The sequence below is a fragment of the Anas acuta genome, chromosome 24 (assembly GCF_963932015.1).
Source record: "Anas acuta chromosome 24, bAnaAcu1.1, whole genome shotgun sequence".
Lineage (NCBI taxonomy): Eukaryota > Metazoa > Chordata > Aves > Anseriformes > Anatidae > Anas > Anas acuta.
Genome location: NC_089002.1, coordinates 5,624,184 through 5,640,899, shown reverse-complemented (window position 1 = coordinate 5,640,899; position 16,716 = coordinate 5,624,184). Strand labels below are relative to the sequence as shown.

Genomic DNA, 16,716 nt, shown 5'->3' with positions numbered 1-16,716 from the left:
ACTGAAATACCACTTTGCATTTATTCTCCCAATTACACAGTTCAATTTACTGGTGCTAAGTCCGTAGCGATTCAGCCTCGAAGGTGGCTGGACAAGGCCCTGCCCCGGCACCGGGCCCTGGGGGGGGCACTTCTGGCAGCAACTGGGCCTGGCTCCGGCTCCTCGTGGCATGGCTCTGCCCGGACAGGGCTGAAGTCCCTATAAAACCCCAGTGGGACCGTCCCAGGCAGGGCCAGAGGGCCCGAGCAGACCGTGGCCACAAGCCATGGGGGGGTGCCCAGCAGCCCCCGGGCCGCGAGCCCTGCCCAGCGCAGGGCACAGGCGAAGCCGGGGGGATGGCTGTACAACGGGGCGCCACGGAGCTGCCGAGCTGAAGGCATTGCCCCCCCGGCAGGGCACGGGGCTGCCCGCCTACCTGGGGCAGCTCTCAGGCGGGATGAGCTCTGGCTGCGGTGTCCGGACGCTGCTCGGGGCTGTGCCCGCCTCGCCGGCCGGCCGCTCACAGCAGCGGGCAGCCCCTGCGCTTCTTGTTCTTCCTGACCTGCAGCCCCGCGCGGGTGGCCATCTCGAAGACTTCCCGCACGCCTTCCTTCGTCTTGGCCGAGCACTCGAGGTAGCCGAAGGCGTTGATGCGGTTGGCCATGTCTCTTCCCTCCTCTGGCTTCACGGGCTCCTGCACGGCATCGGAAAGCAGGTTTGGGAACATCGCCCGATGACAGCAGCGAGAAGCAGGGTGACGGCCGGCGGGGCATCCCCCAGCGCCTGGACCGGGCGCTGCAGGAGGGAACCCCGGGGAGGTGGCACAGGGAGAGGGACCCCCATACCCCGGCCCCTCGCACACCCCAAAGCCAGGACCCCCCGACGGGATGCGCGTTCCTCACCTGCTTCATCTTTGCCAGTTCCCGCCGCGTGTGCTCATCGTTCCGCAGGTCCTTCTTGTTCCCCACCAGGATGATGGGCACGTTGGGGCAGAAGTGCTTCACCTCCGGGGTCCACTTCTCCGGGATGTTCTCTGCGGGAGGCAGCACACACCCCCTGAGCCAAGGGGCATTGGGGTGCGCAGCAGCGCGGTCCCAGCCCAAGCTGTGCCCTCCCCATGCTCCCCAGCCCCGTGCATTCCCAGCATCTTCTCAGAGCATACATAAAGCCAGGGGGGCAGTGGGGAGACCCGACACCCCCAAACACCCCAAACACCCAAACACAAAGGCACAGAGCTCAGGGTGGCGGCAGGGGCTCAGCCAGCAGCACCCAGCTCTGCAGGACCCCACGTTCCCCCTCTTTCCCTGGGCCCTACCGAGGCTATCCGGGCTGTCGATAGAAAAGCACATGAGAATCACGTCCGTGTCTGGGTACGAGAGGGGCCGCAGTCTGTCGTAGTCCTCCTGTCCGGCCGTGTCCCACAGCGCCAGCTCCACCTGTGGGGCAGAGGGACATGGCTCAGAAGCTCGCAGACCCTGCAGGCAGGCTGTGGGGCCCGGAGCAGCACTTTATCTCCCTCGGCTGTAACCTCAAACTGGGGCAGGTTCGGGGTGACCCAGAAACCCAGGAGCCGCAGGGCTCCCTCCCAAGCACTGCTGGTGCAGGGAGCATCAGAGCCACCCGAACCTCGCTCCTTCACCACCCACCCCATAGAGCCACGGGAACAGGGGGATGGGACCAGCTCCGGTGCCCCTCACCTGCTTCCCGTCGACCTCGATGTCAGCGATGTAGTTCTCGAACACCGTCGGCACATAGACCTCGGGGAACTGGTCCTTGCTGAACACGATCAGCAGGCACGTCTTCCCGCAGGCACCGTCTCCCACGATCACCAGCTTCTTCCTGATGGCTGCCATCGCTGCGGGACCAGGAGGGGACGGGTGAGCAGGGCCATGGCCACAGGCAGCCCGTGCACCCGCTGCCTCCTGGCCCCAACACCCTGGGGTCTCTCGTGCAGCTGCCCCAGGGAGCACAGGACCAGGCACGACGGCACACCTCGGTGTGAGCAGCTTCCAGGGCAGCAGGAGAGCAGCCCACAGGCACTGCAGGGAGCAGTGCAGCTGGAAGCAGCCCCACATTTACACCCAGCACCGTGAGGAGCGCTGCGTGCAGTGGCCCAGCCTCCGTGAGTGGTGCAGAGGCTGCATTTGGGGACCCCCTGCAAAAACACCGTACCGGGACGAGCCCCTTTCACCCCGTAGCACTGCAGAGGGTGGCTGCCCAGCCCCAGCCACCAGCTCCCCCAGCTGAGTTTTCTCGCTATGTCCCCAGCCCGGGCACACGGGCTGTGTGCTGACCTCAGTCGCACACACCCTCTGGCTTTATTTTCAGCTTATAAATTCTTCAGGGTGTCACCCGGGCATGCTCACTGGCTCCGAAATAATCAGCTCGGTGGCAGGAGCGCGCCAAACTGAGCTTTTGGGGCCCTGAGTGAGCCCAACCTGCGCCTGGCACCGGGCGCTGGGCTGGCCCCTTCCCAGCCTTGTCACAAAGGAGCCTTTGCCACCCGGCCAGGAGCTGGCACTGGGGCAGGGGACGCTGCCAGCCACGGCTCAGCGAGCCCCCCAGCCAAGCCGGCTGCCCTCTGCCCCCAGCGAAATGGCTGCTCCCCCATAAGAGCACACCTCGCATCCCTGAGTTAGGGACTGCAACCACAGCTGAAGCTGGGAACAGCCCAGCAGGATGCCAGGAAACACCTGCCCTGAAGCCTGATGGAGCAGCAGGGCTGGGACCCAGCAGCCCTCTGACACCTCCAGGCCCCAGAAACCTCGGTCTGGAGCCCGACCTATTTCTTAGGCCCCCTTGTGACACCATTACTCCTCCATCCCTGCAGGAATCCAGGGCAAGGCGCACGATGACAGCTCACGGTTTAATCCCTGGGAGGGCACGCGCTGCTCTGCGGGCCGGGGAGGCTGCAGCTCACCAGAAAGGTGTGGCAGCCCTGGAAAGGAGGTGCTGGGGGGATTCAGCAGCCGTGACCCCGTGGGAGGGACGCGTACACCCACGGCTCGGAGCTGCCACCGCTCCCCCAGAGCCTGCTCGGGACCCTGGCAATGCCCCGCGCTGCACTCAGCCAGAGCCCAGCACACAAACGGCTCCTGTGAGAGAAGCTGGCGACTCCCAGGGTGATTACACACATACCCTGCCCCGGCATAAAGGAAGGAAAAGAGAAAAACACGAGCGAGGCTGCATTGTAATTAGCTGCAAGCGAGGGATTAAGAAATTAGACACTGCGGCTGACTTGCATTTCAAAGCAGGCTGAGGAGAGCTCCTCTTATCTGCACGCTTGGCAGGTCACCGCCAAGCTGCCTCTGCCCCACGGACACCTCCCAGGGCTGTGCCCCACTCCGCAGCCTCCCACAACCTCCCCCCAAGGGCTCAGCACCAGCGCAGCTCCTGCAGACCGAGCGGGAGGCAAAGGTCTCATCCAGATACGGGCTCTGGCTCCCCAGCAGGGCCAGGGTCCCTCCTGCCCCCCTGCATGGGCAAACAGCCGGGGGAGGAGGCACCACATCTGAGTATGGAGCCAGGGCTGGAGCAGTCTCCTGCCCTCAGGGAGGGGGGTTTGTGTCCCTTGGGATACGAGAAATGCATCACCCCTGTTGCAAACCATCCTTCTCGTCTGGGCAAAGACCCATCTGCTCCCCTGCCTCCATCTCCGCAGCACAGGAAAAGGAACGCTTGTGGGCAAAAAGATCCAGCAGGAAATGCCCTCACCCATGGCAAATTGGGATTTGGTGCTTTGCAATTCCGCACCTCAGAGGGATGGAGGAGGAAAGGTGCTGCGGGAAGCGCTGGTGTCTACCCAGCACAAGGCAGGGGGAGACGCATCTGCAGCACAGGGAACAGAGAACAGCAGCGGAGGCAGGCAGCCCGCGTCCAGACAGGGAGACGAGGTCTGCCCGTGCCGAGCCCGCGGGATATCGGACCTGAGATCTGATCTGCGCGGAGCCACGCGGTGTGCTGGGGGCTGCTGGCTCAGCACAGCCCATTCCCACAGCCCCCAGCAGGAGCTGATCGGGACAGGGCTGGGGCCGGGGCCGGCACCCACCCTGAGCAGGGGGGGGCCCCAGCAGCGCCTCGAGCCCTGCCCGCGGGTGACTCACGGGGCAGAGGCCCCGACCCGCCCAAAATCTCCGCACAACTCATTCCATTACTCAGCCGAGCGGCCCAGAAATAGCCCATTGCTAATGCGAGGCCGGCCTCCAAAGGGAGGGCGGGAGGAGGCTGGGAAGATTTTGAACTCTTCTCCCAGTAACACCCAGGGGGTCCCTGCGAGGGCTGCTGCCTGCCCACAGCTGCAGCGAGCCTGGCACACGCAGCACCCAAGGGTGCAGTGGGAGCAGCGCTGCTGCGGGTGCCTCAATTCAGACACCTCGTGCTCCTCCACGGGGTGCATGAAACACAGCAGCACCTGCCTGCTTGCACCCGGCGCTGAGCAGCACCGACCCAGCTGACTGCCGGAGGTCACCCAGCCCGGCCCCAAACGGGCAGCACCTCCGGCAAGCCAAGAAATTGCAAACCGAAACAAAATTGCTCGGCTCCGTCTTCCAAGCAGCTATTCTAAAGTCATCGTCACAAAAACAGCGAGGGCTCGGGCACAGCTGTTACGTGATCAGCCTCCCCCCAGCCCCGTGTCTCAAAAAAGCGAAGTTCCTGCTGAGCAGGAAACGGGGAATTCCTCTGCAGCAGGATGCATCTTTCGTCTAGTTTCTGTTACAGGATCTCAGGAAATGGCAGAGGGAGGCGTTAAGGCTTTGAAGAAGGCACCAGACCTTCGCAGGGACACCCAGCGCTCCCCACGGCAGGGCCGGCCCCGCTCTGCAGCCCCCCTCACCTGGGGCCAGCAGCGGCCCAGCAGTCCTGGAGCCTCTAGGACCAGGGGCTCACGAAACGCTCAGCACCATCATTTGGACCCCACCACTTCAGGCACCGAGCCCACTACGTCCCCAAAACTGCAGAGCTCGCAGCTGGAGAGGGAAGCCAACGGCCCGGCTCCTGGGGCCCCCCCAGCATTACGGGAGGAAACGGAGCCTTTGAAGGGCCCGAGCCAGGTTTCTGTCCACTCGGCCTTGCTGTGTCTTCAGCTCCTGCTGAACTGGCGGCGGTTTAACAAACAACAGTGCCCTGGGTCCTCAGGCATCCTGGGTACTCAGACTGTTTTGATTTAACTTCTGCTTGGGAAGGAGCCGAGCTAATTGCAACACAAACCAGGTTCAAGGCTAAAATATTCACGAGGAATTCAGCGGGGTTTCAAATCCCCCAAAGCGCAGGCCCTCGGCCCAGGCGGCGCAACCCGTAAGGCAGACGAGATCCAAGGGAGCTCGTGGCACCCGGAGAGCACGAAACACCAGCAGGGAACACAAACAAGGTTTTCCACCCCGAGCAGCCGAGGACAGGCTGTCTCCACTTCTAAACATGGCTTTGTGTGTGCAAAGGGCTGCTGCCACAGCCCCAAACGCGCCAGGCGAGGGCACATCAGGACAGGCCCCCAGGAGGGAGGCAAACAGGAGCCGCTTTCGGGCAGGCACAGGGCGGTGCTGGTGCTGCCGGAGCCCAACGGGGCCGGGGCTGGTGGCAGCAACCCCAAAAACCCCATCGGGGGGAGGCTCCCACCCCACCGAGCTGTTGTGTGCAGCTCTGCGACAGCAAAGCAGGGAGCCTCACAAGAGTGTTTCACGGCTCCTGCTGGCCCCAAAGCTAAAATCATTCCAAGGGGACCGAAGGAGTTTGGGGACAACAGCAGGGGGACGCAGCTGGTGCCTGAATCACCCACAGTGAGTCCCACAGCGCTGGACAAATTCCTGGCTCGGGTATCTGGGGGATTCTTAAACAGCAGCAGAAAACCAATCCACCAGCTGGAAGGGAAGCTGGAAGGCAGTGCCAAAGCGAAACACCACGGCAGTGAGGCCCTGCTCTGAGCTCCTGGGCGTATCTCGGTCCCGAAACCCTGAGTGCTTGTGTTTGTGGGAAGCCTTGTGCCTGCTGCTTGCTGCTGCCAGGGAGAAATGCCGCGGAGCACACGGCTCCCCCCTCAGCCTCCTCCAGCCCTTAGAGCAGCAGAGCTCCTCCGGTGCCAGCCGGGACCCCCTGGGCTTACTGCCCAGCAAATCCCACACGGCTTCTTTTGCAGGGCTGGCAGCTTGTGTGCAGATACCCAGAAATCAACACATCGTACAGGCACTAACAGGAGCAAGGAGTCTTCCTGTAATTAACTTAAACGCCTTCTGTCTCACGATGGCACCCAGGGAAGCAAGAGCAGGATGACCACTCCTGGAGCAGTGAATACAGCACACGTGCACAGAAGCTCTGAGACGAAGCTCACAGTTCTGCCTTCAGGACAACAGCCACGGACTTTGGACTTTTTTGCATCATTGGGCTAAAGAAGGCGAGCTAACTTTTGACGTGTTGCTGCTGAACTAGTAAAGTTACCGATTGTGTTTTATTTTAGTCGGACACACTGAAAGCAATACGAGCAAAATACGTGGCACAGCAGGAGCAGGCAGCAAGGAACACCCCCCGGTGAGCCGAGGTGGCAGCGAGCCCTCCTCCTTCCCACCTTGGGCTCTGTCCGGTGTCTGTCTGCCTCCTGTCCTCACCTCCCTCCCCACAGCACATCCTACGGTGGCCATCCCGCATCCCCCACCAAGGGCCAGCCTCCCCCTGCGCACAGCAGCACCGGGACCCCGCTGAAAGCTTTGGTCCCCCATCCCGAGCAGATGCCCGGAGCAGCGCAGTGCCTCACAGCCACTGCCCCGGGGCCAGCCAACATCTGCTAACACCTTCCTAACCCTCCGTGTCCGTGGGCCTCCCCAGTGCAAACTGCAAGCAGCCAGGCGAGGCGGGTTCCACGCCCCGGGTAGGATGTTGGCAGAGAGCAATTTGGCTCCTTCTCCACTCGGAAGAGCGTTTCCTTGCAGACACCGAGGCTGGCAGGAGCAGCTGAAGGCGCGCAGTCACCCCACTGCCCGCAGCTAGCAGGGGAGAGCCCCAGGTGCGCTGAAACAGCCGGGACCCCCCCACGGCGCCTGGAGGCAGGGGCAGGGGGCACAGAGCCGGCCAAAGCTCGGGGGGCTCCGGGGAGGCTCCGGGGGCCGCCGTGCGCTGGGGCAGCGGCGCGCTCATGCTTTAGGAATGCGCCCCTGCTCCTAAGACATTACCCAGCTGCCTGCAACCCCCCCTCCCCGGATAAATGTTTAACACCGAGCTGCGCGGCGAGCGGAGCCAACTTCGTCCCTTTTTCTGGAGGGGCCGGGGCCGTTCGCCCCCTCGGGTCGCGCCGCTGCCCAGGGCAGCTCCCGGGGACCCCCCCGAGCTGGGAACCCCCCCGAGCCCGGCTCCTCCCCGTGCCCAGGACCCCCACCCCAGCGCTGCCCCCCCCCCGTGCCGGTGAGCCCCGACCCCCGCCAAGCCCCCGGCCCGGCGCTGTCCCCCCCCTGCTCCCCTCGGGGCTCCCCAGGTCCCCGCGCCCCGAGCGCTGCGCGCACCTCGCTCCGCCGCCGCTCCCGGTCCCGGCTCCGGCCCCGGCTCCGCAGCGAGGCTCGGGCGGGGCCGCCCCGGTCTGGGGCCGCCCGCGGGGGGGCGGAGCGCACGGGGCCGAACCGAGCCGGGCCGGGCCGGGCTGGGCTGAACCGGGCTGAGCCGAGCCGGGACCCAGCCCCGCGCTGCCCCCGTCCCCAACGGGCTGAGCCCGGCTCCCCCCGAGCTGCCCCCGGCCCAGCCCCGTGCCCCCCCTCCGAGGTACCCCCGGGTGTTGTTACCGACGGGAGCAGAGGGGCAGCCCCGGTACCGGCCCCCAGCCCCCGTCCTCCCGTCCCGGACCCCCCCGGATCCCCCCGGACCTCCCCGATCCCCGCGGCGCGGGCAGGGAGCGGCAGCCCCGGTCCTGGCCCGGGTCCCGGCTCCCGCTCGGTTTCTATTTTGGGCTCTCGGGGACGACTCCTCCGTAATTTGTCGAGCCCCAGGCCAGGAGCTGGCGCCAAAGGAAATGTTTTCGGAGGGAGAAAGGGAACCGCAGGGGCAGCGCTCAATGCAGCCCGTGCCCGCCTCGCCCAGCAGCTGCGGGAGGCTCCCGAGAGCGACTGGGGGAACTGGGCTGCACCAACTGGGGGAACTGGGTTGTGTGGGCGAGCATCGACCCAGGAGCACCAGGACGGCGGGGGTGCGAGCACAAGGGTGCTTCCAGCAAGCAGCCCACCCAGGATGTCCCAGCTCCACAGCCACAGGAGGGGTCCCTCAGGCAGGGAGACCACCGGGGTGCTCACCAGCCAGGGCCCCTTGGGTCACCGACCCCCCTGTCCCCATGTGTGAGGGTCTCAGGGGGCTCGGGCTGGTGCAAGGGCAGAGGGACGGCAGCTCGCATGATTACCAAGCCTGCCTACACAAATTAATCAGCGCTAATTGGCTTTTAGGTAAGGCTTCTTTGCAGGAGTTCTACAAGTGAGTCTTTGCGGTGGGATTGCGAGTGGCACCTTTATTTAAACAGTGCTAGGCCAGGGCAGCTGCTCCAGTCCCAGCATCTCCCCCTGCCCCCTTCAGCACAAAAACATCAACAGGTTAAAACCCTCGCTGGATGGCTTTCACTGCCACTGAGTGCACCCAGTTTATTTACATCTCGCTGATTACAAGGGACAAACACTCACCAGAGGTGACACCCGACGAGAGCTGAACGCACCCAGTGCCAGCAGCACACCAACTGCCGGGGCCACGGCACCTTCCAAAGCGAGGGCTGGGGTCTGGCTGCCCCCCACCACCCCACACAGCAGCCCTGTCGTTGTGCTGGGATGTGACACTCCGCGGAGGTGCAGGTCAGAGGTGTGCAGGGTGCAGAACAAAATACCACGGAGAGAAAACTGCTGCTACAGCTCTGCTCAGCACCGGTCTGAGACGAAGGAAAAGGACCGAGCTGCCTTTTTTTTTCTTTTTTTTTCCCCCAGTGACAACCAAGCTGCTTTTATTGTGGGTTCCCAGCCCTCAGCTAAGCAGATCCATGCAGCGTGTTTAAGCTGTTAAGCTTGGCTGAACGGGGCTGCTCTGCAACTGCTGCTCAGCAGTGGCCAAATTAGAACCGCTCAGGAACACAGACCTGTATTCCTACCACCCCGTACCGGGAAATAACTCAGACGCTTCCCAGCTCAGCTCTACGGTTAACAATAAATAATTGGCTCGAGAAACACAGCAGTGATCCAAGGCATGAAGAAATGTGGTGGGCAGAGCCCGTGGCACAGCCAGGGGCTGGCAGACACGTGCAAGTGCAACAGCTCCCGTCCTGCCAGGTGCTCGCCATGCGCCGCAGGGACCGAGCGCTGCCACGTCCTCCGAGACCAAGTGCCCAGAGGAGCCCAAGGGGGCAAGCACGAGGCTGGGGCATCAGTCGTGGGGCTCACCCCTTACCCCAGCACCCCCAGGTGGGCTGCTCGGGGCTGGGTATGGTTCCAGCTGCCAGCAGGGCTCCCCTCCAGGCCACAGCCATCCGGACGCAGCACCCAGCCCAGTGGCAGCAGCTTCAGTGTCCGTGGTGCAAACTTCACAGGGCAGGAGGCAGGAGGTGACTGCAGCAGCAAGCACAGGGCTCACCAGGTAGGAGTGCTCAGCCTCCCAGCCCCATGGCTGTAACCAGCACCTCTGGGCCAGCACGAGGCACCAAGCACGTGCTGAGAAGCCAAGGAGCATTTGGGCTCTTCACAGCAATCAAGAAAGTGGCAGCACAAAAAACATCCCCCAAGCCCCATCCTTGCTCGGTCTGCGGCCCTTCCGTCTCTGCAGGGTGCTGGGATGCAGCAGGTGAGGGGGGCTCTGGGCAGGGGCTGGGGGGGCTGCAGGCTTCAAGTTTCTCCTTGTGGGCAGCTCAGGAAACAAGCGCTGAAGGGAGAGGTGCCCCGAGGCGGCGCCGGGTCCTGCTCGCGTCCATGCGGGCAGCGTGAGCCCCTCAGCCCCGGGTCATGGGGCATCACGTGTAGTTCCCCGGGCCCCCCAGGGGGATCACGAAGACGGAGATGTCATCGCCAGAGCCCAGCCTGTCGTTGGGCAGCCGCCAGCCCCGCTCCTTCAGGACCCCCCTGGAGCGCACCACCAGCTCCTGCGCCACCATCGTGTACCTGGGTGGGCAGAGCACAGCACGGGTCAGCAGCACCCCAAACCCACGGCCAGCAGGCTCCGAGGCACCACGCTGCCAGCCCCAGCAGTGAAGGAGAAGCTGGAGGAGCCAGAGGTGCAGGAAAGGCTCCCTCAGAGCCACCCAGACGTGTTGTGTCCTGTGCAGCAACAGCCCCAAGGCCAGCGGGTTCGTGGCCACGACGCTGCTCCAGGGAGCAAGACCAAGGGGGATGTCACCTGCAGGCCACGCTCGTCCCCTCCCCACTCGCAGCTCACCTGCACGGGTCATTGGGCTCGTAGCTCGTCAGCACCTCCATCACCACGCTGGCCACCTCCTCGTCGTTGGTGACATCCCAGAGCCCGTCGGTGCCCAAGACCAGGACGTCGTCAGGGCAGTGCTCGTACTGCGTGAGGTCGTAAACCCTCACCTGGGAACCAGCAGGGCAGGACACGAGGGTGAGGGCAGAAAAGGCTCACGGACAGCCCCCCGGCACCGCCACATGCTCCAAGCACACTGTGAGTCCGGGCACCCCGACCAGCTCCAGCCCTCACAGGAGCCCTTGGGCAAGGAGCAGCCAGAGCCAGGCTCACCTCCGGGAAGCAGGACAGGAAGGGCTTGATGTGGATGTTGGAGCTGAACACCTTCAGGTCGTGGTCTCCCAGGCCACGCGTGACCCCGATTGTGGCCATCACCCGAGCCTGGATAAGGCGAAACCAAAAGAAAGCTTGAAGCTTTTCTTTTTTTCTTTGGAGGGGGGGCACCAAACCGCTCCCCTCCCGGGCAGGGGGACCCCACCCCGCACAGCTCATGCCCCGCACTCCACCTTTTTGCCTTCCCCATAGATCAGTGGAAACTTCAGGTCGTCCTCCTCGATCTTTTTGTAAGCCCTGGTTAAAGCAAGCCAGAGGCAGCGTGTCAGCAGGCGGCCAAGAGCTTCCAGCACCTCCCCTGCACGCTCGGGACACGGCCAGGCGTCCCCAGACAGGACACCGGGTGCCTGGCACACCCCAGGGCCCACACGAGGAAGGGGGCTGGAGCTGACAGCCTCCCGGGGGGCAGCAGGGTTACCAGCCGTTCATGCTTTGGTCTCTGTACAGCATCTTCTTCCCCAGCTCCTTGGGCTGGATCCTGCGGGGGAACTCGAGGTGCGTGAACTCCTTCCCCAGCAGCTCGGGCCTCAGGAACGCCTGCGGGACGAAGCAGGGGGCTCAGCCGTGGTGCCAGGAACGGGGTCCTGCCAGCATCGCCCACCCCCTGGGCTGCCATCACCCACCAGGCACCCCAAAACACACGGGACAGCCGGCACGGCAGCCTGCTGGGAAATGGGGTGGGGGTAACATTGGCTGCTCCGACCCCAATGCCAGCAGGGAGCGGTGCCACAGCCTCCGAGCCACTCTCCTGAGCTACACCCAAGGAGAGGAGCAGCTCGAGGTGGCCACGCCAACGCTGAGCAAGGACACTTCTTCCCCAAAAACACATCCTGGCTGTGGAGAACACGTCCAGAGCTGTCACCGTGCTGCTCCCCCCCAGGGACCCAGCCCTGGGGCCACCTCCCCAGCACCCTGCAGGTGTCGGCCTCAGCTGCATCCCACAGACCCCCCACCCCGCAGACCCCAGCACGCCCTGTGCCAGCAGCCCTGGAGCTTCCCCGAGCACGGCCTGCAGGCACCAGGGATCAGGATGATGCTGGAAAATGCAGGTGGAGGAAGAGAGGAGCTGAAAGGAAGGGGAAGAGCTCTCAGGGAGAAGGGCGGTGTTGGTGCAGAGGCACGGAGAGCCCCTCCATGGCCTGGCCACCGCACGGCCCCGCGCATCGCCACCGGCCGGAGAGGATCCTGCTCACAGCAATTTCTTCCCCGTGGTCATTCAAAAATAGATTTGAGAAAAAACGCCTTAGTGTGTGTCCAAATACGCTGCAAGCCAGGAAATCCCATCCAGCAAGACCTCCTCCAGCAGAAACGCCTCCTCCTCCCCCGTGCTGCCGTCAGAGAGGTCTTTATAACCTTAAAAAGTCTCATTGTGCGGCACGGAAAGGTTTGTCCAGGACGAGCAGGAGAGGGAGCTTTCAGGAAGAAAGCTCGAAATCCGCCGGCACACTTCAGCTGCCCCCCAGGGGGCATCCAGGCACGAAAGTAGGGCTGAGCACAGCGCTGCGGCCCCCCAAATGCACAAGGGGACACCACGGGTGCGGGGCACGGAGCCGTGATCCCCTGCAAAGCAGCCTGGTGGGCACACAGGACGTGGTGCCACCACGGGGAGGGGACACCGTGTGGTCCTGGGGCAGGAGCTGGACGTGATGGGCTGAACCAGCTCCAGGCACTCCTACCAACACGGTGCTGGTGCCGTGCCAAGACCCCGTTATTCCCAGTCCCGCAGCGAGCCAGGAGCCCGGCAACCACGGCACAGCAAGCGGGGGCAGCTCCCGAGCAGCACCCCCCAAGCCAGGACAAATGGGTGCCCACAGCCCCCCAGGGACAGCCCTGGCAGGGAGCACGGGGGGCTGCAGAGGGGCCAGGAGGTGGCTCGGCAGGAACGAGAGGAGAAGAAAGGTCTTTCTTACTAAAAACTGCAGCCTCTGCCTCTCTGTCTCTGGAGTAAACTCCCTGGACATTGGAATGATTTCCCCGTTACGGATGATAATGGCCCTGCAATGAGACATGGAAGGATGAGATTAGAGAGGAGGAGAGGGGACGGGGTGGGCTGGCTCAGCTCGGGGCAGCCCCGCTGGGTCCCTGCCCCAGGGGCACAGCGTCCTCCCCCCTGCTGCGGGCCCTCTGCCCAGCCCCAGCTGCAGGGACAGCGGCTCCTGGCTGGCACAGCCGGAGGGAGGACGGGAAAATGGAAGGGAAGCAGGGGGCAGAGGGGATGGAGAGCAAACCAGAGGAAGGGATATGGTTAGAGAGGGAGCAGCATGAGGGTTACAGAGCCTCTGTTAGCGGGGAGCTGCACACAGGACAGGCAGAAGCCACCAGCAGCAGGATGGGGGTGCAAGCGCCCAGCCCGCACCCACTCCAGTGCTGCAGGTTAAAAAAGTGTTTGATGGGTTACTGATGGCTGCTTATGAGATGTTTCTGGGGGTCTGGGGGCACCAAGGATCTGATAACCATGGCCCATCTGCCCCACTCGCTGTCCTGTCAAGGGCTGCAAGTCCCCTCCAGGGACCCAGCCCCACGGCACCCCACGGCACCCCATGGCCGACTGGCAGAGGCCGAGCACAATCCCTGCTCATCGCCTGCAGCCTCTGCTCGTGGCTCCTGCCCACGCCACTCTGCACACCCCCAGCAGCAAGGTACCGAGATCTCCTCCGCCATCCCAGGGCAAGAAGCGTTCAAACCAGCTTCGCCCTCTGTGTCAGACCGAGTTGCCTTCCTGCTGATTCTTCTGGGGTATGAACGCACCCAGGAGCGACTACAGGAATGCACCCAAGGAAATGCATTTGTCAGGCAAAATCCTGGGCTTCCAAGCTCCCTTGGGCCTTGTCTGCACATAAATTTGCACATCCTGCTGGATGTTCTGCAGCCCCTCAGCACACCAGGCAAACACGGAGAGCACGGCACGGCACGGCACAGCACGGCACGGCGTGGCACGGCATGCTGTCCTCAGGGCTCATGATCAGGCTGCTCCTGCCCTCCCCCAGACAGCCCCAGCTCCTCACCGCCCTGAAATGGGGGCAAGCCCTGGTACGGGGGGAAGGCTGGGGGCTGTACCTGCTGTCACCAGCGTTGGCCACGTAGAACTTGCCCATGAGGTAGACGGCGGCCAGGGCACAGCAGCCCCCGGAGATGCTCTGGGATGCCCGCTCCTGCTCGATCTGGTCGTCCTGCAGAGACAGAGAGCGGGTCTGGGCAGCACGAGCAGCAGCCCCTGCCAGCAAGCAGAGGTCCAGGCAGCCCAAAATAGCATCCTGCTGCTCCGTCAGGCTGTGGCCGGGCACCTCGCCCCACACAGCCTGGGGTCCTGTGGGCAGCAGGGGCACAGCTTCCCTGGGGCTATGGAGAGGGCAGGAGAGAACAAGACGGGAGGGGACTGCTGGAATGAAGTGTGACCAAATCCTGCACCCACACAGGCCCCGAGCCCAAAGCCTCTGTGCCCTGAACCCCTGAAATAGGGGACAGCAGCACACCAGGGCAGGAGCCGCCCTGCCAGGAGCCCTCGCTGCAGACCTGCCTCCTGCTGGAGGGGGCAGAAAGCAAAGCAAACGCCCCCAGCCAGCACCCAAGGGGTGTCCCCGCAGTCTGGGGATCACTCACCATGTGCTTGAAGGCGTTCTCGATGGCACCGATCACCAGGCTCTCATGAGACACTGCTTTCTCCAGGTGAAAGCGTGGCAGGGCATCGCTGGGGACCTCTCCGTTGTCCTCTGTGAGGGGCGCCCGGCTCAGCTCGGCTGCGCCAGCCCTGGCGTCGTGCTGGAGGCAGATGGGAGGCGGGGAGGGGTCCTGCAGGATGTCCACCAGGTCCCGGAGCTGCTCGCAGATGTGCAGGTGGAGCCTTTTGGATGCCATGACGGCAGCGCCGCTGCCCGCGTGGCCATCAAACAAAGCCCAGTAGTGGAAATAAAATCCCTTCCTGCCCTGCGGGGAGAGAGAGGAAGGTTCAGCGAGTGCTGTGAGGAAGCAGATGATGGGGAGCGGGGAGTGGGGGCTCTGCCTCGCATGTCCCAGCCCTGCACTGACACCCAGAACCGTCTCCGGCAGCTGGCTCCTCGGGGACACATTGGCCAGTGTCCCCCGGTGCCAGCCAGCCCCAGTCCAGCAGCAGGGCACAGCAGCTGCTGCGGCTCTCCCCCCGTGCGGCTCTCACCCCATCCAGCTCCCCGCTGCCATCCCCGGAGGGTTGGCGGCCCCTGGGGCTCGGCCTCCTCTCCACAAACACCACCTCGCAGCACGCCTGGTCCTCGTTGTGCTGGCTCTTCCCCGCATTTATCACCCTGCAAGGGGGGAAGGAGGTGTTAAAGCTCACTCTTTCGCACCCAAAATATCAGGTTTGGTCCATGGATACTCCGGAAAACCCGACCCTAATTCACTGGCTGAGAACAGGGGTGAGCCAGGCTCCTGGCCATGGCAGAGGCTCCCCCAGCAGCACCTCACCTCCTTGTCCCCATTCCTGTCCCCATCCCTGCTCCTCACAGGGGCTCCCATCCCGTCCCACACAGCAGCAGCGAGGTGAGCAGAGGCCCCAGACCTGGAGCAGTGGCAGCGCTCGGTCCCCCTGCGGGGAGGTGGCCAAAAAAAAGGTGGCCTTGCTGCAGGTCCCCACCGCTGCCCCAAGCAGAGAAAATGCCTGAAACCCTGCAGCAGCCTCAGCACACGCACAGCCAGCCTGGGCTCAGACACTGCAAGGGGATTTTGGCCTCATCGCCAGAGCAGCACCGCTCAGAGGGCGCAGGTGGCTCAGAGGGGAGGAGATGAAAATGAAACCAGCAGAACTTTTGCAGAACGACTCGCATCGACTTTTTGCAGCTTCTGCTGGCAAAGCAGATTTCAGCTCCAGATTGCCAAACCTGCTCACGGGGTGGGGGGGGAGGCAGTAAATGTGCACAAGAGCTATTTGGGCACGGACTTTTCAAGCGGTTTGCAGAAAGAAGTCTCGGGACACAAAGAGAAGTCCTGGTGCTGAGCAGAGGGCGGGTTGCCTTCGTTCCCCCCCGGAGCCTGCAAAGTTCCTGCTCTGCAGAGATCGAGCACGGGGCACTCCTCCCCCAGCAGCTCCCCGGCCAGCTGGCACCTCGGGGGGCTCCCAAGGCCCCGGTTGGACCCGGCTGTGTGCGGGATGCGGGAGCAGAGCGGTGTCACCGAGCAGTACCGGCCGCCTTGCCACCTGCCTTCAGCTCGGGGGCGAAACTCCCCCCCAGTAAAAGGAGAAGAGAAGCGGGGCCCTCGGAGGGGAAGTGGGAGTCAGGTCCTGCTCCCAAACCAGCTTCAATTCCCTCCTCCCCCCTCCCGGGACCTGCTCGAGCAGTTCCTTCCCCCCGGTGTCGGTTCCCGGTCGGTGACAGCGGCACCGGGCACATCGGTGCCAAAAACAGCGGAGCTGGGAACGCGGCGTGCAGCCCCCCCCGGCTTCCCCTTACCCATCCCATCCCTCCCCCGACCCCGATCCATCCCTAACACCCCCAGGGGCATCTCGCACAACCGTTAACGGGCGGTGGGGTCCAGCCCCGCGCCCCCCACACCCCCCCCAGCCCCTCTCACTCGGCGTAGCCCGTGCTCCAGGGCAGGCGGCGGCGGCCGTCGCGGGGGCTCTGCACGGCCCTGCCCGTGTGGTCGTCGGCCCGGCGCAGCTCCTCGGGCGTCAGCTGCAGGAAGGCCGGCCGGCAAAACAACGCCGCTGCCCCCCCGCTGCCACCACCGCCACCGACACCGCCGCCGGTCCCCGCTCCGCCGCCGCCGCCACCGCGCCGGGGCTCGGCCGGGGGCTGCGCGCCCGCCCCGGGGCCCAGCCCGGCCACCAGGTGCCCCACCGCCGAGCGCACCCGCAGCAGCATGCCGGGCCCAGCCGTGCCGAGCCGAGCCGAGCCCGGCCCCACCGCCCCGCCCCGAGTCCCGCCCCGGTACCGGGGCCGCCGCCACCGCCCTCCCCCGGCGGGAGCCGCGCTCCGGGAGATGCTGCAGCGCCCCCCGGGGTGCTCGCAGGCCGGGTTA

At 64.5% G+C, this 16,716-nt stretch overlaps 2 protein-coding genes across 5 annotated transcripts; both read right to left on the bottom strand.

The window, feature by feature from the left end:
* Window positions 1–2: 2 nt before the first annotated feature.
* On the bottom strand, window positions 3–7,841 carry RHOC (ras homolog family member C). Of its 3 annotated transcripts, none has more exons than XM_068660053.1 (5): window positions 7,818–7,841; window positions 1,677–1,834; window positions 1,295–1,415; window positions 882–1,012; window positions 3–673 (listed from the first exon to the last, which is right to left on the bottom strand). In XM_068660053.1, exons 2-5 carry the CDS (start codon window positions 1,830–1,832, stop codon window positions 500–502), a joined length of 582 nt encoding a protein of 193 aa, XP_068516154.1. In that variant the 5' UTR covers window positions 1,833–1,834; window positions 7,818–7,841; the 3' UTR covers window positions 3–499. The 3 variants fall into 3 exon arrangements, with proteins under 3 accessions (XP_068516154.1, XP_068516153.1, XP_068516157.1); XM_068660052.1 differs by lacking the exon at window positions 7,818–7,841 and adding an exon at window positions 7,464–7,617; XM_068660056.1 differs by lacking the exon at window positions 7,818–7,841.
* Window positions 7,842–8,549: 708 nt separating this feature from the next.
* Window positions 8,550–16,593, bottom strand: PPM1J (protein phosphatase, Mg2+/Mn2+ dependent 1J). 2 transcript variants are annotated; one of them, XM_068660049.1, is made up of 11 exons: window positions 16,477–16,593; window positions 16,267–16,299; window positions 14,876–15,002; window positions 14,323–14,646; window positions 13,780–13,892; window positions 12,633–12,717; window positions 11,141–11,259; window positions 10,896–10,959; window positions 10,663–10,770; window positions 10,348–10,499; window positions 8,550–10,073 (listed from the first exon to the last, which is right to left on the bottom strand). In XM_068660049.1, exons 1-11 carry the CDS (start codon window positions 16,557–16,559, stop codon window positions 9,926–9,928), a joined length of 1,356 nt encoding a protein of 451 aa, XP_068516150.1. In that variant the 5' UTR covers window positions 16,560–16,593; the 3' UTR covers window positions 8,550–9,925. The 2 variants fall into 2 exon arrangements, with proteins under 2 accessions (XP_068516150.1, XP_068516149.1); XM_068660048.1 differs by having other exon boundaries at window positions 16,267–16,559.
* Between the last annotated feature and the right edge of the window lie 123 nt (window positions 16,594–16,716).

Coding starts and splice junctions, on each gene's coding strand:
- RHOC (XM_068660053.1), bottom strand. CDS start 1,832: ATGGCAGCCATCAGGAAGAAGCTGGTGATCGTGGGAGACGGTGCCTGC. Junction 1,013..1,294: donor CGACAGCCCGGATAGCCTCG/GTAGGGCCCAGG, acceptor TGCCTCCCGCAG/AGAACATCCCGGAGAAGTGG. Junction 674..881: donor AACTGGCAAAGATGAAGCAG/GTGAGGAACGCG, acceptor GATGCCGTGCAG/GAGCCCGTGAAGCCAGAGGA.
- PPM1J (XM_068660048.1), bottom strand. CDS start 16,559: ATGCTGCTGCGGGTGCGCTCGGCGGTGGGGCACCTGGTGGCCGGGCTG. Junction 13,893..14,322: donor AGAACGCCTTCAAGCACATG/GTGAGTGATCCC, acceptor CTGTCTCTGCAG/GACGACCAGATCGAGCAGGA. Junction 10,074..10,347: donor GAGCCCAATGACCCGTGCAG/GTGAGCTGCGAG, acceptor CTGCCCACCCAG/GTACACGATGGTGGCGCAGG.